Below are 21,672 nucleotides of genomic sequence, written 5' to 3'. Positions count from 1 at the left end.
TAGAAAAGCGTAGAAAAGCCAACGTATCCCGTTATGATGTTCAATGTAAGCAATGCATCTTTTCAGTTAGGATCAGTCACAACAGGTAAAATGGCTCTATAAAGCTTAATACTGAAGAAAGGCTTATTTAAAATGATTATCTTGTTTTATTTATTTTTAAAGTTATCTGGCGCTGAGAGTGATACTCTAAAACAAAGAAGAGCACAAATCATGTCCCGAGGACTTCCAAAACAGAAACCCATAGAAGGTGTTAAACAAGTTATAGTTGTGGCTTCTGGAAAGGGAGGAGTTGGAAAGTCTACGACAGCAGGTATTACAGGATATTAATTATGATCCTGATTTTTTTAACCAGTTAGCTGATGCATATTCTTCATTTGCCGTTTTTCTTTGTAAGCTTAGTATTTGTGATATTTGGATAGTAAGGATCCAGATTGTCTACTCAAAGTAGGTGGTCAAGTTGTCCAGAAGAATTACAGTTTACGGAACTGTGAAGATGATAACCTTTCAAGTTGATTTTACAAATTAAGCAAACTAGTCATCCCAGTGTCTACTCCATAGTAAGCACTTTAAAAAAAATACTTAGTAACTGTAATACTGAATTCAAAATTTCCAGTCTTTATTAATGTGCACATAGCTGTATTGTTACTTGCAGTGAGATTGTTGTTATTGTGATCTTTTTGCAGTTAACCATCATGTAATTTTCACTATTTGCAAAGTCAAATTAATAAAAAACTAATAATTAGAAAATGCTTGAAAAAGGTTAGCATTGTTTTAATTATTTAAAATGTCATTTATAACTGTCTCTTTTAAATTAATATACTATGAATAGACTTCTTTTTTGGTGGCCCTTTCTTATTTATCTAGACATGTCACTGAAGTGCTGCTTTTAGAGCCCATAATAAAAGTGCCATCAGAAATGGAAAAGTTAACAGCCAAGATTAATAATTACTTACAAAAACTTCCTTAGGAACCTTTCTCAAAAGATTATTCTAGTGTAATAATGTATAAGGGAAACTCTCCAGAAACTTTTCACTAGAAATAATGACTTCTTTTATTCAGCTTTACTGACAAATACTGTGTCTATTAAAGTTGTAAAACCGATATGTTGTTAAATGTATATGTTATGAAATATTTCCACAATCATGAAATGTTTCCACAATCATGCTAGATAACATATCCATCATCTCACCTAGTTGCTTTTTGGTGTATGTGATGAGAATACTTCACAGTATTATCTTAATGAATTTCAAATATAGGATACATTATTATTAGCTATATTTATGCTGTATATTACTTATTCATAGCTGCATATTTATACTTTAGCTTTATTATACCTTTAAGCTTATTTAATTTGGAATCACAAAGCAATCACATCTTATAATGACCTCACATTGAGTTTTTAAGCGTTTTAATAGGAATGCTTGCTAATTCAGATCATACTGAAGCAGTTTTTAACAGTTATTTAAAAATGATTTTCTTTACTATATTTTGTTTTGTTAATTTTGTCCAAGACCAATAAGATTTTAAAAAATTGACTTTTTTCTAAACGATTAACTTAAAGTAATAAAGCATGTATTGACATGAAATTTCTTCAGTTCCATTGAAGTCCAAGACATTTTGAAATAAGAAATACCAGGTACAGAATTCTATGTATGTCACTGGAGCTCTTGTGTTGTGGTTTAGTCCATACTTTGGTTATAACAGTTTTACAGTTGTGTAACCAGCTATAAATCTACAATATTGTTATCAGCTCCATTCATTTTCCTTCCTTATTACATAAAGGGAGCCATGGAAGAGTTTGTCAGATGTTTTGAAGGAATTAACATGTATCAACTATTTGTAATATATGTCTTAGCTATTACTATTTGATTTCTACAGTCTAATTAAGAATGACTAATGATTCTTAATTGATTTTTACTTTCTTAATACTTTCTTTTACTTTCTTAATACTTTGATTCTAGAATATGCCTCTTTCTTTAAAAAAATGGACTAGAGTACATTGATTTGTTTTTAATGGTGTGAACCTTTTTACATGCATTGTGATTACATGGAGTAAAGATGGGAAATTTTTTTAATTTTTTTATTTTTAAAGAATATTTATTATTGTCAATTTGTAGTACAACAAATCTTGATCAATATCACCCTTTTCATTATTTTTTCTTTTCTTATAAAGATGATAGATAGAGGGGTTACAGTTATATAAGTAAGGTAATGAGTACATTTCTTTTCCAATAGTGTTACCTCTTCCCTCATTTTCTTCCACTTTCCCTCACCTCCAAATTGTGAAGTTCATTTCCAACATAGTGTCTAGTGAGTATTACTGTTGCATTGGTCACCCTTTGTCTACCATTTCTATGATTCCCTTTCTCTTCCCCAAATCAGATAAATTTATGTACAAGACAAAGGGTACTGAAAACAGAGGACCACAAGGAATTAACCATGGTGATGGGGGAATGGAAGAACAAAGAAATAACTGTAAACCGTACACTCCATATCATGGAGTTCATTTAAATTACCATCATTTTATATGGTCATATAGCTATCTGGCCATTGTGATCCTCTCCTAGGACCATTCTAAGCATATACTAATTATTACAAATGAGCAAAACCATGAAGCCTATAGTTCTTTGGGTCTGGTTTAGTTCACTTAATATGACTTTTTTCCAAGTCTTTCCATTTCCTTATGAATGGAGTAATGCTACACTTTCTAATGGAAGCATAGAATTCCACTCTGTAATATCATCCTTTTTATCATTATCCCTCATCTCTTCCAACCCATCTATCCCCTTAATTTTCCTACCTCCATTTTACATATGAACATTGAATATAATTACTGAATTCACCCACTCTTCCTCTCTCCACTCATCTGCTCCCCTCCCTTGACCTCTCTCCCTCCTTTTTGTTAGATCATAAGTTAGCTGTTCAAAGGAGTTACACTATTGAAATCCTGTCCTGTTTATGCCTCCAGTTAATATGTTTGTATATGTATGACCCTGTATATGTTTACATATATATTTATAATTCATATATAGTCCAACTTCGACATTTGAGAGAAAGCATGCAACCTATTTTCACTGAACCTGACTTACTTCAATTAACATAATTTTTTCCAGAGCCATCCATTTCCCTGAAAATGACATAATATTCTTTCTGATGGATGAGTAAAATTTCATTGTACATAGGCCACTTTTTCTTCATCCATTAACCCATTAAAGGGCATCTGTGCTGTTTCCATAACTTAGCTACAGTGCATAGTGCAGCAATGGACCAGGGTGTGCAAGTATCTTTATTGTAAGATGGGAAATTTTTTCATGATCATGGCCATAAGTTCTTCATGTTTTGTGTAATGCAGTTTGTTATCTGTAGAGTAGTCCTTGTTAAAAACGAATTGTTCATTGCTTTTAGCTGGAAGATAGACTTTTGCCATGGAATGGGAAAGCATTTAAATAGGAACATATGTGACAAAGTGTACAGATTGTGACACAGAGTAGATGCTTTGGTAATTGTCCCTTCACTTTTTTGTTGGTACATATATTATGCTATTATGTATTTCATGTATTCATCTTTATTGACAAATACTGTAATCTATTCAAGCTGCAGAACTGACTTATTGAACTCATAGTTTGTGATTTTTCATAATAGTTCGTTTAGAAATAGGCTATATCTACTTGGGCATGCTCATTTAAGTTTATAATCCTGCCCCGGACACTCACTTAAGTTTATAATCCTGCCGCAGACAGACTCTGTTGGGACAATGGAGGACACCTAGTGGAGGAACTGGAATAGGTGGGGAGATGGCAAACAGACAACTCACACACAAGAGGAGTGGATGCTGAGTGTGATTTAATGCAGAGGATAACAAGCTTTTATAGCAAGAGTCTCCTTGAGAAAGGGCAAAAGGTTACACAATCTTTCTGCAAGGCTTTGGTTTTTAGGTGGTCACCAGCTGGTCGCCTGATCTTGTTTTTTGGATGACGAGCTATGACGACAGGCACTTGTTTTCAGCTTTACCTCTATTTTTAAGAAATACAATGGGTTTCGATGTTTATCACCTATTAACCATTAACCAGAGCGTATGGACCAAGTGCTGAACAGAAAGACGTGAACTCTAGTACTTCATAGTTACTTTTGTTTAGTTTTGTACTTTATACGTTTTAAATCTTTTTAAAGCAATTGTGCTTAAAGGGTTTCCAATTTGTGGCCGTGCCTACAGCTTCTTGTAAATCTCTTACAAACAATTCCTTTTGCTGAAGTGACGTCATGAAACCCCCTAATACTTTTATATTTACTTATGACTTGTCTACTAGCCTCCATAAGAGGGGCTTTCAGGGTAGCACTTAACTCTGGTGAGTTAGTCATATTCTGAAGACACTCATCAGATGTTGGAGTCCTCAACACTTTTAAGAAAGAGCGTTAAATAAGGGAATGTTGAGCATGAGTAAGTACAATAAGCAGCAGGAACAGTAAAAGATTAATAGGTACTCCTATACAGCGAAGAAAAGAAAAACATCAACACATCTTTCCCAGGGGCTTGCCAGCCTTTTCCAGGAGGTAGGCCTCTTTGAAGCCCCATTCTCAGATCTGAAAGCAGGTTTCCCATGCTAAGCAGACTCCACCAGAGTAGGCGTGGCATAATCCTAGGTATATGGGAAATGGAGATAGATAGATGGATTATAGCTCATGACCAACCTGGGCATGAAATTTTGCAAGACTTCATCTCAAGCAATGTCTGAGCACAACAGGTCTGTTTTCCTGGAAACATAGCACAAACAAGAGGGTTGTGGTCCATGGAGGCTGGGATGTAAAACCCCAGTCATTTTCTATCATGGAAATAACGAATGCAAAAAGGGGCTGTCAGAGTGGCTCAAGTGGTGGATAGTTGCCCTCAGAGCAATCACAAGGCCCTTAATTTTAAACTTTAATACTGCCATCCCGAAGGATATAGATTATGTCTATATATTTCTTTTGATATTATATTTCCTGTGTGTACTCCTGTTTACTATTTCATAATACTGTTTGGATATACACTCATACATACACATATATATGTATATATTTGCTAGTGATGTTTTGGATTAGAATGATGACTTTTGATGACTATAAACATATTATGTGCTTCTATTGTTTAAATGCAGTTAGAATCTAACTTTAAGATGGCCTATTCTCCAACAGTTTGTTTAAAAGTTAGATTGTACTTCATTATATAGATTCAGATTTATTTTTTAATTTATCAAATTCCATGCCCTAGGGTAAACACTTTACATATGGTGTTTTATTTTATTCTTAAAATAGTTATGAAGGAAGGATTATATTTTACAGAGGAGGAGGAAATGATTGACAAGTAAAATAACTTAGTCACTTTTATATACAACAGAAGGCAGAGGAGTTGGAATTTGATTTAGGTTAGCCTTAAAATTCATGTTGTACTAGGGCTTGAACTCCAGCCCTCATACTCTCATTTGCCTTATTTGCTGAGAACTGGCATGTACAACTTGAGACATGCTTTTAGTTCTGGCTTTCTTCTGGCTAATTGGAGATAAGAGCTTTATGGATTTGTATGCACTGACTAGCTTTGAACTGAGTTCCTTGGATTTCAGCCTCCAGAGTAGCTAGGATTATAGCCATGGCCACCCAGTGTCCTGACAAATTTATGTTCTTTACTACTTTATTTTCTTTTTTCTTGTCTCCTTATTCTCCTATTGATCAATTCTTAACTACTTTAAGGGAAACAACTCCAACATAATTTATAGCCATGCTCTGTAAGGAAATGTGATTCATAGTAGCAGGGTCTATTTATTTAGTCAGTCTTGGAAATAGATTACTTTAGGACCATTGGTCTCAGATGTAGCATTTTACCATTGCTGAGCTAAAAACACCTTGTGATTCTTCCTTTCCACCTCTCTGCCTCTGGAATTTACTGGTCTGGGCAGTTTGGGAAATATTCTATACATATTTGTATCCTCTCTTCCCTCTGTGCACAGTGGCCCATCCTTTGTATACACTTGTACTTACAAAGATTATTGGAACTCCTAAAATGCTAGCATTTATTTTTAAATGTTAGTAGAATCATATTTATTTTTATTTATCAAATGAGGTTATTTTTTCTGTGAAATATGTTTTTGAAAATAATTATATATTTCACTGACACTTAAAAAACACTAGATGAATGTTTGAACAAAATTGTAAGATAGTATAAAATTTAAAATGTTAATTTTAGGGTAGACATCTATTGGTACTTGCAAAATTACTTTCATTTTTTTTTTGTCTTTTTGTTTTCTGAATTCTCTCCATATCCTTGTTCTTTACAAATAAGGGAGATGCATTAAAATATTCTGGGTTTTGGAGGCACAGTTAATTTTCATAGAAGAAAAGTTAGTAAATTTATTTTTTTTCTGTTTCTTTTAGTGAACCTGGCACTTGCACTGGCAGCAAATGATTCGGTATGTGTTGATTAAAAGAAATATTAATTTATTTAAGGCAATGATAAAGGATTTACTATTAATCTGCCAGAAGTGATGTAGTGTATTTTCAATTGCATGTCTTTAAGGAACTACAAATGCTGTCATTAGTGGTGTCATATAGTGATGATGGTACATTTAAGTATTATTCTTAGATTGTTTGCTTGGTATTCCACAAAGACTCTCATGTTCATGCATACAGGCCATTTTTCACTACTATGTTCTGTATAAATATTCTGGGTTCACTTTGGTAAGTGTTAATAATTGAGGTTTTTTTTTTTCTTTTTCATTTTTTGCCAGTCTTGGGGCTTGAACTCAGGGCTGGACACTGTCCCTGAGCTTCTTTTTGCTCAAGGCTAGCACTCTACCACTTGAGACACAGTGCCATTTCTGGCTTTTTCTTTTAGTGGTACTGAGGAATAGACCCAGGGCATCATGCATGCTAGGCAAGTACTCTACCCCAAATCACATTCCCAGCCTCACTTTTTTCTTTTTTTTTTTGTTTCTTAAAAATTTTTTTTATTGTCAAAGTGATGTACAGAGGGGTTACAGTTACATAAATAAGGTAATAAGTACATTTCTTGTCAAACATGTTATCCCTTCATTCATTTTTCTCCTACTTTTCCTTCCCCCTACCCTTCCTACCCCCAAAAGGGTTTTTCTTTTAAGGTAAAAGATATTTTCAAAGGGGCTGGGAAGATAGCTCAGCGGTAGAGTGCATGCCTTGCAAGCATGAGGCCCTGGGTTTGATTCCTCAGCACCACATAAACAGAAAAAAGCCGGAAGTGGCGCTGTGGCTCCAGTGGTAGAGCGCTAGCCTTGAGCTGAAGAGCTGAGGGACAGTGCCCAGACCCAGAGTTCAGGCCCCATGACCGGCAAAAAAAAAAAAAAAAAAGATATTTTCAAAGTACTGTTAGTCCATTTAAATAGAATATGTATGCAAAATAAGAGGGAAGGCTCATGCATCCCCTTTTATATCAAAGGACTAACTGTAGTTAGTAGTTATATATATGTCTTTTTAAGCTCCTTTTTTCTCTTTATATAAATTTTATAGTACACATGTATATGTAAGTTCATGTATCTTCCTATGATATACCTCATTCTTTCAATTTTTTAAAATACAATTGTTATTTTGTTGTACAAAGGGCTTACTGTTTTTTTTTTTTTATTTGTTTGTTTCTTTGTGCTGGTCCTAGGGTCTACATGCAGGCTGTGAGCTTTTGTGCTCAAGGCTAGCACTCTACCACTTGAGCCTCAGCACTACTCTTAGCTTTTTTTGAGTAGTTTATTGGCAATAAGAATCTTTGGGACTTTTCTGCCCAGACCTTTTGGGTTTGAACTTGGATCCTCAGATCTCAGCCTCCTGAGTAGCATTACAAGCATGAGCCACCTGTGTCCAGTGGTATCTCTCATTCGTAATGATGGCTATATTCACAGTTGTCTATAAAATATAAAACCAATTTTTTGAATGAAATATTTAGTTTGTTTCTTTTTTCTTTTTAATTTTTTTCCAGTCTGGGCTTGAATTCAGGGCCTGGGCACTACCCCTGAGCCTCTTTGTGTTTAAGGCTAGTGCTCTACCACTTGAGCACCACCTCTGGATTTTTATGTATAGTTTTATGGTACTAGGATTTGAATTCCAATCTTCATGCTTCCTAACCAGACATTCTGCCATGTTCCTAGTCCTACTGTGGAATTCTTATGACACATTTTTTACATACTGTAAATGATATTTTTGTGGGATAGGTTTCTGGAAGCAGCACCACTATGTCTCAAATGGTAGGCACATTTTAAATTGTTTATATGTATTCCTGAAATTTTGGTTTATTTTTTATTTAATCTTTAGCATTTAGGAATACCTCTTTTTATAGTTACATAAATCTTAAGCATTATTATTTTTTGTATATTTAAAGTACAATAAAAATAAACATTGAACATATTATAGAATTCCAAAAACTTACTAGTTGATAAAAATTCACTTACCTATTTCAGTATTGATCTTAACTTATCTTTCAAACTTACTTTGTAAAATATAGGCAAGAATCACTTACTGTGTTAGTCTATATCTGTGCTTCTAACAAATTTTCTACCACTACTGTGCATGTAGTTGTTCCCAATAGTTAGCACATGGGGAAAAATAATGTATATTATTTCTACAAATTTAATATTGGTATAGGGAGTCCAGAGTCTGATAGACTTCAAAATTAGGCTTGTAGAGAACATGCCTTTTGATATTTACCCCTTTGTGATTTCTGGAAATGGGAAAATAATAAAAATTCATAATATCTAAATTTTATTCGTCATAGAACCAGGTAGCATAAATTGGACTTTTAGAGAGAAAATGTAATCATGTTTCTTTTAAGTTATGCTTCTGTAATGAGAAAATTCGACTGCAAAAGTATCTTTTTTTCTTTTTAGATTTCGTTTCAACTCTTCCTACTTCTGTCATAAGAAGTTAACAAACAAGTTCAAGTAGGTTTCAGTGAGCTCAAGTTAGGGTGTTGGCAGAATTACACACTTTTTGTGAGTCCTCACGTCCCCTTTCCTCTCCTTTTCTCTTTCTTTCTTTCTTTCTTTCTTTCTTTCTTTCTTTCTTTCTTTCTTTCTTTCTTTCTTTCTTTCTTTCTTTCTTTCTTTCTTTCTTTCTTTCTTTCTTTCTTTCTTCCTTTCCTCCTCCCCCTCCTCCTCCTCCTCCTCCTCCTCCTCCTCCTCCTCCTCCTCCTCCCCTTCCTCCTCCTCCTCCCCTTCCTCCTCCTCATCCTCCTCCTTATTTGTGCCAGTTGTGGGCATTATCCCTGAGCTTTTTTGCTCAAGGCTAGCACTTTAACCACTTGAGTCACAGCTCTACTTCCAACTTTTTGGTGGTTGATTGGAGATAAAAGTCTTATTGACTTTCCTGCCCAAGCTGGCTTTGAATGACAATCCTAGATCTCAGCCTTCTGAGTAGCTAGCTATGATACAGGGGTAGCTACTGGCTCCTGGTTTTTGCCCATTTTAAAACTGGATTATTTGTTCTTTTGCTGTTCACTTTTTTCCGGCTCTTTGCATATTTTTGACATATATATATATATATTTCTTGGAATATATATATATATATAAATATATACTTATGTATTTAATAGCTGGTGATTTTTTTTCTCCATTCTGTGGTTGTCTCTCTTTTTTAAAAAAAAGTGGTATGGAGGAATTGAACCCAGTGCTTCATGCATGCTAGGCAAGCACTCTATTACTAAGACACATTCCCAGAACCATGTGGGTTGTCTCTTGATTCTGATAATTCATCCTTTCCTCCCTCCTTTCCTCCCTTCATCCCACCTTTCCTCCTTTTTTTTTGTTTGCTTTTTGTTTTTTGTTTTAGCCAATCCTGGGGTTTGAACTCGGGGCCTGGGTGCTGTCCCTGAGCCTCTTTGTGTTCAAGGCTAGCACTCTGCCACTTGAACCACAGAACCCACTTTCAGCATTTTTCTGAGTAGTTTATTGGAGGTAAGAGTCTCAAGGACTTTGTTGCCCCAGTTGGTTTTCAACTACAATCCTCAGATCTCACCTCTGTCAACCATCAGCGCTTGGCTTAATTGTTTCTTTAGATTTGCAGAAACTTTAAAATTTAATGTAGTCCCATTTGTTCATTCTAGTTCCTATTTTCTTGCCAATTGCAGTTCTATTCAGAAAATATTTACCTGTACTGTCTTTTTTTGTAGTAGTAGTTTTAAAATTTTAGATCTTGTATTAAGATCTATGATCCATTTGGAGTTGATTTTTATACAGGGTAGGTGAGAGAGAGGGGTTAAATTTTAGTCTTCTACATACTTTGTTTTCCTCCATACCCCTTTTTGTAAAGGCTTTTTCTTCAATGTATACTTTTGGCTACTTTATAAAAATCAGCTGTGCTTTAAAATTTTTTTTGCATCTTCTATTTTCTTCTATTATTTGTGTCTATATTTGTTTCAATAACATGCTGTTTTTGTTACTATGACTATGCAGGACAATTTGAAGTCTGTATTGTGATACCTCCGGTGCCATTCTTTTTGCTCAGGATTACTTTTGCACCTTGAGGTCTTTCATTTTTCTATACAAATTTTAACAAAGAACACATTAGGATTTTGATAGGAAGTACATTGGAGCTGTGGCTGGATTGGTAGAGAAGCAGCTGTGAGTGAAAAAGCCAAATCATAGGCCCTGAGTTCAAGCCCAGCAATTTAAAAAAAGCTAGATGTGATGGAGCATGCTGTAGTCCCAGATACCTGGCAGGCTAGGTTGGAGGATCATGGTTTCAAGGCCAGCCTGAGCAAAAGTAAGAGACATTATCTGAAAAACAAACTGAAAAGGAAGAAGACTGTAGCATGACTCAAGTGATTAAGCACTTGCTTGGAGGCCTGAGTTCTTTCCTAGTACTACCAAAAAGCAAAGCAAAACAAAAAAGGTAAAATTATTTCTGGGAGACTCTTCTTTGTATATTGACGTTATAGGCCATTATTGAATGGTGTGTAGGTTCTCCCTGTTTTTTTTTTTTTTTTTTAAGTCTTTTATTCTTTCTTTTGGGGACACAGATGGGTAATATTGAAGTGAAGAGTTTAGTGATTGTGTGTATTGTGCATCAAATCTTTTATCCAGTGGTATGGTGGAGATGGCTTATACTGACTTGTGAGAACTATATGTTAAATTTTGTTTTTTGGTTGGAATAGGCCATGGTGGAAGTATTTAAATCATGGACGCTGGCAAACACTGAAAATCAGTCTCCCACTTTTTCCCAAGCTGGTTGTTAAACAATGGAGAGGAGCACTGAGCCTGGGAGGAAACAAAGGCCAGCTGAAGCTCTGTGAAAACCTAAGTTTATCCATCTCAGTTCCTTTTAGTCCAGCAAGTTTACTGAACACCTATAGCATTCATTGCCAGATACCCTGGGAATATAAAGAAAAATAAACATGTACTGTAGAAACTCATACATTCTCTAAGACTACAATTATAAATGCTTTATATATAATGTATATAAATAACTATGTGTACATGTTTATATAAGAGTTTGTATAATCTATGTATATCTCGTTTATTCACCTATCTAATCTATATAACTATTTGTGTATGTATTTTTTTTCTTTCTTTTTTTAAGGGGATGCTACCAATTGAACCTAGGGCCTTTCATATGCCAGACAAGTCCACTGAACTTTATTCCCAGCCCTATCTACATTGTGATGGAATGTAGCTGAAACTATTTAGTTTTGTCTGTGAATGAGAAAGTGTTAGTTAAAACAAAATTAGTAAGGTTTTGTTGTTATTCATAACAGAGTAGACACACTGTGTACTCTTAAAGCCAGAAAAACTGAAAGGAAGACAAGTGTCTTAACATAATGAGATATTCAGACTAAATATAGTACTGAATCTGCCCAAGATGAGTAGCTTTTATTCCAGGGAATTGGTTTTTTTCCCCATATAGCATTTTCTTGCATGTAATTATATTTGATTCTCACAGAAAGCTGTAATACACTCCATGAAGTATTTATCACTTTTACAGCCTTCATTGATTGTGCCCTCTCCTTGCCACATTTCATCAGCCAGCAAATATTCTTGTCTGCGTTGCAGTATTTTTCCATATGTATCTTTCTATTTCTACTATTCCCTCTTCAGTTAAGGCTCATGTTCTTTTGGGCTTATTCATCCACTTATGCCTCAAATAGTTATTGAGTGCTTCTTCTTTCTTAAGTGCTGTATTAATTTGGAAGATGCAGAAATGAATGAGATACATAGTCCTTGCCTTTGAGGAACTTACACTAGCACACCACTGCAGTGGCCAAGCTTGCCTGTGCTCAAATCCTTCCAGTACATAATGCCAGATTACTTGTAACTATTGGAATCACATAACTCCCTTGCTTAGAGGCATAGCTGACAGACAGCCTTTGTCGATGTTCAAGCAAAGCAGTCTATCATCTGGGTCTAATCTACTTTATAGGCTTATCTTCAATTATTCCTCTAATTGGGTCTTATGCTTTGGTTAATCTGGGTGGCTTGCTGAAGTGAGTCTGGGCTGAATCTGCTCTTTTCTTGAAAGCTTACAGTCTTCATTTTTACTGGAATATTCTCTTCACCTTCTTTCAGCTTTAAATGTCCTTTCATCTGGCTATGTTAGGGCTTGCACACGGGGGCTGATGGAGAGAATTGAGCAATGACAGAATCCAGGCTACTCTTTTGATATGAACCTGTGGGCTCCATTCCGCCGCTTAGTTTTCCCTGATGAGCAGTTCAGTGAAGTGTTCCCTGGGTTCCTCTAAAAGGAGTGTCCTTTCTCTATTTTTATTTGTATTATTATTGCATTCATGCAGCAATTCTAGTATATATTTTTTTACAGCAGCACTTTTTTTTTCTTTTTTTTTTTGCTGTTCCTGGGTCAGCCTCTGCTCAAAGCTATTTTTGTTTTTTTAATCACTGGAGCCACATCTCCACTTTTTTTTTTTTTTAGTAGTTTATTGGAGATAAGAGTCTCATGAACTTTCCTGGGCTGGCTTTGAACTGGGATCTTGAGATAGCAACTTCCCGAGTAGCTAGCATTACAGGCATGAGTCACTGGTGCCCAGCTAAATAACATTTCTGGAGCATTTATTCGGTTAAGCATTGTTAATAACTGCTTTGTATTGACCAGTTTAATCCTTACAACATAGTTCTCAGTTCATTTTATCTTCACAGTGACTAGTTAATAATAGGTACTATTATAATTCCTGTTGTTGATGAGGAAGTAAAAACGCATAGAAATTAATTTGTTCAAGGTCATCTGGGAAATAAATTGCACAAATAAGATTTGAATGACAACCTAGATCTTATATTAGCCTACTACTCCTGATTTATCTACATTCTTGTAATTAAAAACTCGGTTGTAGGCTAGGCAGCATAGTAAGACCCTATCTTAAACAAGACAGTGTGAGATTGCATGTGCCTGTAGATTTAATTATTTGGTAGACTGAATTAGGAGGGGTCACTTGAACCCAGGGGATGGAAGCCAGACAGTGAGACTGACTCTCTCTCTCTCTCTCTCTCTCTCTTTCTCTCTTTCTCCCTCATTTGCTCTTGATCTTACTCTTGCTCTCTTGCTCTTTTTTTTGGCAGGGGACTTGAACTTAGGGCCTGAACTCAGGCCCTGGGCTCTGTCCCTGAGCCTCTGTGCTCAAGGCTGGCGCTATACCACTTGAGCCACATTGCCACTTCTGGCTTTTTCTTAGTTTATTGGTGATGAGAAATACATGGACTTTTCTGCCTGGGATGGCTTTGAATAGTGATCTTTACATCTCAGTCTCCTGAGTAGCTAGGATTACAGATGTGAGCCACTAGTACTGGACCATTTGTCAGTATTTCTCCTATCTTCTGTGCTCCTGGGACTCTTTCCAAAAAGTTTCTGCATATGCCTATGAGTGCTGATGTTTCTCCTACTCTCTTTTGCAGTAATCTCAAAATTTCAGGTCTGATGTTGAGGTCTTTGATTCACTTTGAGTTGATATTAGTACATGGTGACAAATAGGGATCCACTTTTAGTTTTCTGCACATAGATGCCCGAATTTCTTTTTATTTTTATTGTGAAAATACTGTACAGAGGGGTTACAATTACATGGGCAAGATACTGAGTACATTTCTTATCAAGCATTGTAGCCTTCTTTGTTTCCCCTTCCCATCCCTTCCCATCCTCCCCCCGCCCCCCCCATCCTCCCCGCTCCCACCAAAGTTGTAAAGTTCGTTTTTGACATAACGACTTGTACATCTCATTGTTGCAATGGGTCCACCTGTATCCCTATTTAAACGATTTGTTTTTCCCCTTCCCCTCCACAAATTATACCGACATTAAATACAGTGAAAGCAGGGGTTATACTGTGGGGGAGGGACATACAAAGCAACAAAGAAATAACCTTATAAATGTGTTAGAAACAATTGCAAGAAAGAAAAAAAACATTTGAATACATATCTTAGGGTTCATTTCCCTAACATCACCTTATCTGACCTTTTCTGCTTGACTCAGACATATACTAGTTATTGCGAATAAGGGAGACCATGGGACCTATGTTTCTTTGGGCCTGGCTTACTTCACTTAATATAATTTTTTCCAAGTCTTTCCAGTTCCTAACAAATGGGGCAACGTCATTCTTTCTGATGGAGGCATAGAATTCCATTGTGTAGATATACCACATTTTCTTGATCCATTCATCTACTGAGGGGCATCTGGGTTGGTTCCATATCTTAGCTATGGTAAATAATGCTGCAATAAACATAGTCGTCTGGTAGCTTTAGTGTGGTCTTGTTTGTGATCATTTGGGTAAATGCCCAAAAGTGGGATTGCTGGGTCATAGGGGAGCTCTATGTGGAGTCTTTTGAGGAACACCCAAAGAAACAAAGGTCCCGTGCTTGACCAGAGGTGTAGAGTTGAAGGGTTTAACTCTGTCCTCAAGAAACTGAGAGATCGTTATTTCTGGTTTGTGTTTGGTTGTCTGTATGATTTGATGATTCTTCAACTTGATTCTAGTCTACTACTAATTTTTAAATTTTATTTTATTTTTTGTTGGTATCAGGGTTTGAACTCATGGCCTTGTGCTTCTGCAGCTGCTGTACCACTACACTTGGTATCTGCTTGTTCTTCTTTACCATTGATGTTCTTCCCAATATTTCCTGCTTCCTATTTCTATGATCTTGCTTCCTTTTCCACAAGAAAGTGGGCTTTTCATTGCTAATATTCTATCAGTAATATTTTTTTGTATAGTTATTAATACCACCTTCCCTTTTATCCCATATGAGTCAGTTGTGTTATTTCTACTTGGACTCTTGATCCTTACTTCCCACCTTTTTTAGGATTTTGACCTTTAATTTCTTTTTGTTATTTTCTATACTAATTCCTTCTGGAGGCTTTTAGACTTACTTACATCCATGGAAGAACTTAAATATGTATTTGTTAGTTGAGTGATTTAATTAGCCTACTTTGTTTTACCTCTGAGTGCCTTCAAACTTCTGCCCTTCCTGTTCTTTTTCCTTAACATCATACTTACACCAGTATTCTACACAGCCTATGCTAGTTTCCCGAATTTTTATTCTGTAATTCCACTTCTTGATTGAGTTGCTGTTGTTAACAGCAGCTCACCAAATATATTTGCCATCTTTCTCTCTTTATTTTTCTTGATTTCTTATTGATTTGATATGATTGACTGCAGGTGCTAGCTAACACTGTAGAAAATCTTATTTGCCTGGATTTCCCAGAATTATTCTTTCTTGATTCTTTTTTCTCTGACCCTCTCGTTTTCTAATTTTTATAATTAATCTGTTCCTGTGCCTTCATGTTTTCCTTTCTCTTTACATCCTTCCTTTGTTCTTATATGCTGCTTCTTTAGCCAGTACCTTTTTTAAGAATTCAATTTCTTCTTATCAGTAGTTTACTAAATATTTTCTTTTGATATTTTTCAGATATATCAGTTTTAAATAATCTAAATGGAATCAGCATAATTTTCTTTCTTTGTAGAGCCTCCTGTTCATATATTCTGTAATAACCCACTATTACAGAATAAATGAATTAATTTGTTTTTCATCTATACCTCCACTTGTTTTAGTTATTGATTAATGCAAAAATAATACCTTAACCATAGTCTTATAAAGCCATAACCATTTTATTATGCTCATAGATTCGATGGGACAGGAATTTGAACAGAGTAGCAGGAATGGTTTGGGTTTTACAGACTTGATCTACAGCGCTTGGAACTTCACCTGGGAAGACTCAGATGATTTAGAGCTCAGATGATGTGGAGGCTTTTTACTCACATGCTTGAAACGACTTTTTTTTTTTAATTAAGTTTAATTTTATTGTAAGGGTGACGTCAGAGTAATTACAGTTGCATAAGTAAGGTAATGGGTATATTTCTTGTCGAACATTGTTAACCCCGTCCTTTGTTTTCCCCCTCTTTCCCTCCCCCTCCCCTCCACTCTCCTTCCTTTCAGGTTGTAAAGTTCCAACATAGTGTCTTGTGAGCATCACTGTTGCATTGGTTCACCCTTTGTTCTTAGTCTTGCTGGTTGGAAAGTATTACATGGTTACTGTAAGTTGCATGGGCATTTCTATATTTTAGCATATTCAGAGTAGTTGAGCTTCTTTACTAGTGGCTGAGAGCTCCCAGAATTAGTGTCCTAGTAAGTAAATTGGAAGATGTATGTATATAGCCTTTTGTTACCTAGAATTGGTAATCATGTTGGATTCTTGGTTGTGGTAGTCTTATCCCAGATTCAAGGGCAGGGGACATAGACCTCACTTCAGATGGGAGAAGCAGCCTGATGTCACATTTATCTTTCATCTATTCCACACTAGTTTTATAGGTCAGTCAGTAGGCATTAACATTTTTATTCCAGAATTATCTTGTTTTCTACATTAACATGAACCTAGGAAATGATTTTTCACTTAAAAGTTTTCCATGACCTTTTTTTTTTTTTTTAATTGTTTAGTGCTGGTCCTGGAGCTTGAACTGGGGCTTGAGTAATGTTCCTGAGCTGTTTTTGCTCAAGGATAGTGCTCTTCCACTTGAACTTCAGCTCTCTTTGTGGCTTTTGGTGGCAAATTGGAGATAAGAATCACACAGACTTTATTATATGGGCTGGTTTTGAACCACAGTCCTTAGATCTCAGCCTCCTGAGTAGCTAGGATTACATGAGCCATAGGTGTCTAGCTTCTATGACTTTTTAACTGGTTAATTTAAGCTCTTCTACTTTGAGTTAATTAATGATTTCTTAAATTGCTTGTAGAAAATTTCCCATTGTATACAGGTTTCTGCCCAAATTGTTTAGCTTAGTTTTTCAAGACTGTCTCTGTTTTTCCAATCTACACTTGACTAGTACGGCTTTCTGTGTTATCTTCCTAGCCACCTCCTGTTGTCTTTCATGTTTCAGGTTTCATGTTGGATGTCACTTCCTCTGTGAAACCCTCTGAGTGTCTTAATGTAATGTCACTTGTTCCTCTCTTGGTTCATGTTTATCTTCTGTTATTAGAATAGATGTGACTTCTGCCAAGTCAAGGACTGCATCCTAAATCATCTGTCAATGTTGTTTGGCCCCTTGTTATACATTCAGAAAACTTGCTAGTGTTATTTTTTGGGCTTTTTGGAGTGGCTGGGTGATTGAAAACAACTTACATTTGCTAGAAATTTCTAAAAGTTTGAATGAGTTACTGGGTTTCTCCAATATCCATAGCCAAAGAGTCATTTCCCTCCCTCCCCCAAGGGTTGATTACTTCTTTTCTTTTTTTTTTTTTGGTCTGAGATCTGGATTTGAACTCAGTACCTGTTGCTTTAGCTGATTAGCTAGTGCTCTCCCAATGGATCCATGTCTCCAGCACCGGAGTAATTTTTTTTTCAGAAAATTACACTTAGAGATGCTTTAAAAAAGAGAAAGAGATTTAGCTTTTTTTTACTTAGGTTAAAACATATAAAGCAACACCCCAAAACCTATGTTTGAAATGTTATTGTCATGTGCCAGAAAATCTAGGATAGTAAGTTACTACATTGAAAACAAGCTTTGATAAGATTAAAGGCTGGAAGTATAAAACAAATCAGAATGGTATTGTTTCTGATTGTGGCATTTTAAAGCTTAATTTTGGCTGTGAAATATTCCACATGACAGATTTCGTTCCAGCCTGTTCCATTCTGGTCAGAAACAGTTGCACTGTGTGAAAGGGCTGGGGGCAGCGCAGCATGCTGAAATGGGTCAGTGAGTGCTCAGATGAAAGAGAAAACACTTTTAAAGAGCCTTTATTTATTGTTGGCATAATAATACAAAATAATTGTAAGCTTGAATCTGTCACCATGTTCTTGCTTCCTCCTTCATCTCTCAAATGCTTTGCCAAATCAACCACATCAACAGATTTTATAGAAAATAGATGGCTGTTTTAAGTTGTTCTGTTAGCTATTATTCTTAAGAAGCCTCTTTAGAAAGTCTCTCTTTTTTCTTGTTTTCCAAAAGGACATAAATCTTCTTTGTACTGCTCTAAGAATCTACATGGATGCTTAAGAGAGCAGGCAGCATGTTCTACTTCAGTGAGTGATAAAGTACAATCACTTAGTTTTCAGCTGAGCTGAAGGAAGAACTCTGTCCTGCTGTTGTTTTAAAAGATGATTTTATTACTGTCGGGACAGATAACAAGCTGAGATTTTCTAAGAGCAATAAATGATAAGTTGGATTTTTGCCTGTGGTTCCTAAACAATGTATTTATGTTGTGGAGTTAAGGTCTCTCTCTCTCTCTCTCTCTCTCTCTCTCTCTCTCTCTCTCTCTCTCTCTCTCTCTCTCCCTCTCCTACTCTCTCAGTCTCTCTATCTCATTCTCTCACTCTCAATCTCTCTCTCTCACCCTCCCTCCTTCCCTCCCGTCCTCTCTCCCTCCCTCCCTCCCATCCCTTCCTCTTTTTCCTGTCAATGAAACAGAAAGGCATAAGGCTTTTCCAAACCCTGTAACAACTTTGTCCTCCCATTTGTACTGTTATCTAGGGTGGGATGGGCTCTTTATCAGTCACCATGGAAATTGATCAAGGTACTATTCTAATTCTTCGGGCTATTTGGAGTAACTTAAGTAAAATATGACTAACATGTCTAGTCTTATTCTTTATAGATGCATTTTTTTCTTATTTACTGGAGAATAGAGTGTCTATATTACGCTTTTATTAGGCCAAACATTCTATTCAGCTGGAGAGTATCCTGGCCAAGAAACATTAATGAAACTTATTCTGGATATGCATAATTCCATTGGTTTGTGATTTGGTTTGTCAGCTTGATTGTGCTTGTATATTTTCCATTTACCTAACTGGTGATAGAGAGGAACTGGTCATAGAAATTAAGGAATGATTTTATTTCTTCATATTACTGCGAAGTAAAATGTGAGCTAAATGGTGATATCAGTCATAAAAGTTGAATGCTTTTGTAAGCAATTAAGGCAATTAAATATTAAGATATTATAGATATCTAATAACACATTTTCCCAAATGACCACTGTAGTTACAGTAGGGAAGGATTTATATTTATAGTTTTTTTTGGAGTTTTTCCCATTTCTAGAGGATGCTGTGAGTAGGAGTTACCTGGGGGAGTTACTTGATGCTGATAGATGAATAAAAAAATTAATGTTAAAAATTGAAGTGAACACTTGATAAGAAATGTACTCATTATCTTGCCCAGGTAGTTGTAACCCCTCTGTACAGTATTTTCACAATAAAAAAAAAAGAAAAAAAATTGAAGTGAGGGGACTGGAAAGATGGCTCAGTAGTAGAGTGCTTGCCTTGTATGCATGAGGTCTGATTTGATTTGATTCCTTAGTACCACATAAACAGAAAAAGCTGGAAGTGGCACTGTGGCTCAAGTGGTAGAGCGCTCGCCTTGAGCTGAAGAGCTGAGGGACAGCACCCAGGCCAAGTTCAGGCCCCACGACTGACCACCCCCCCAAAAAAAAATTGAAGGGAGGCTCACAGTGATAGAACACAGCAATTGCATTATGAAAGCTTTATTCTATTTTTGAGGTCTGACCTTGATTGAAAACTCATAATGGGAACTTAGATGACTAAAGTTTTCTCTTGGTTATCAATTGTGTACATTTATTTTAGAAATGTACTGAGTACTTAGCATATATACTTTTCTGGATCCTGGAGATATAGTGGTAAAAAGTAGAAGAGGCATAATAAACACACATTTTTAGGTTGTGATAAAAATTATGGAAATGAATAAAGCAGTGAAAAATAAATAAAAAGTGATAAGAGGTGCTCTTTTTGGTAAGATTTTCTGAGATGGGATCTCTGAAGATACCACATTTGAGTAGAGATCTGAATGAACTGAGAAACTATGGTATTGGAAGAACCAAAGCTGTAAGTCAATTTGTATTACCTGAAGAATAGGGGGAAATGTCAGTGTGACTACAGTTGGTTAAAGGAGAGACTGCCAGGTGCTTTGTCATGTAGAGCCTTGTAAGTTATAGTGGAAATTTGGAATTTTGTTTTTATTTCTCTATTTTTGGTTGAATGTGGTGGCATTTTGGCCAGGGTGGTGACCTAATATAATTTTCTTGTTGAAAGGATCTGTTCTTACTATAGAAAATAAACTGTGGGAAAATAAGAATGAGAACAAGGGAGACTAGCTCATGGCAAATACAGGAATATAGACTAAAGATGACAGCTTGGAGTATGGTGATAGAGATAGTGATAAGGTCTTAGGTTCTAAAAATGTGTTAAAGATGAGAATTGATGAAGTGAGTATGGATGACAAGCAGGGATAGTTACTTGGTATTTTCTTTTGTGTAGTAATCTACACATAGGATTTAGCATTTTAGCCATTTGTAAATGTACAGATCATTGCATCAAGTATATGTACATTGTTGTGTAATCCCTACTTCTGTCAGTTTTCAGAACATTTTATTATTCTAAACTGAAACTTGAAATTATTAAAGAATACTTCTCCTTTTTCCTCTTACTCCCCAGGCCTTGGTAGCCACCAATCTCTTCTATATGAATTGACTATGTATGTCATATAATGGAGTCTTTGCATATTTTCCCTCTCATGCCTGGCTTATTTCACTTAACAAAATGTCTTCAATCTTTTTTTTTTTAAATTTTTATTTATTTTTTATTGTGAAAATACTGTACAGAGGGGTTACAATTAGATGGGCAAGATGAGTACATTTCTTATCAAGCATTGTAGCCTCCTCCTTTGTTTCCCCTTCCCATCCCTTCCCATCTTCCCCCCCACCCCCTCCCCCTGCTCCCCCACCCAATCCTCCCTGCACCCCCCACCAAAGTTGTAAAGTTTGTTTTCCACATAACAATTTGTACTTCTCATTGTTGCAACGGGTCCACCTGTATCCTTATTTAAACGACTTGTTTTTCCCCTTCCCCTCCACAAATTATACTGACATCAAATACAGTGAAAGCAGGGGTTATACTGTGGGGGAGGGACATACAAAGCAACAAAGAAATAATCTTATAAATGCATTAGAAACAATTGCATGAAAGAAAAAAAAAACATTTGAATACATATCTTAGGGTTCATTTCCCTAACATCACCTTATCTGACCTTTTCTGCTTGAATGTCTTCAATCTTTAGCTAAGTTGAATTTATTTTTCTTTTTAGGTTCTTGGTTTTGGTTATTCCAACTGTGTAAATGATATTGATATTTCCCAAGAAGACTTCTGAAGGATAGATTAGAAGTTAAAAAATATATGTATATATAAAAAGTTATGTGTCC

General features: G+C 35.8%; 1 protein-coding gene across 3 annotated transcripts in view; it reads left to right on the top strand.

Moving 5' to 3' along the window:
• Nucleotides 1–21,672, top strand: part of Nubpl (nucleotide binding protein like) — a 215,838-nt gene that overhangs the window by 422 nt on the left and 193,744 nt on the right. For 2 of the 3 annotated variants that reach the window (XM_042677408.1, XM_042677407.1), the window contains exons 2-3: nucleotides 163–310; nucleotides 6,406–6,440. In XM_042677408.1, coding sequence (XP_042533342.1) covers nucleotides 163–310; nucleotides 6,406–6,440 — 183 coding nt within the window. The remainder of the gene's footprint in view (nucleotides 1–162; nucleotides 311–6,405; nucleotides 6,441–21,672) is intronic. The other variant, XM_042677409.1, reaches the window with a different exon arrangement.

The sequence above is a fragment of the Dipodomys spectabilis genome, unplaced genomic scaffold (genome assembly GCF_019054845.1).
Source record: "Dipodomys spectabilis isolate Male_0828 unplaced genomic scaffold, ASM1905484v1 ptg000038l, whole genome shotgun sequence".
NCBI lineage: Eukaryota > Metazoa > Chordata > Mammalia > Rodentia > Heteromyidae > Dipodomys > Dipodomys spectabilis.
This window is presented reverse-complemented; position numbering and strand designations above follow the sequence as displayed.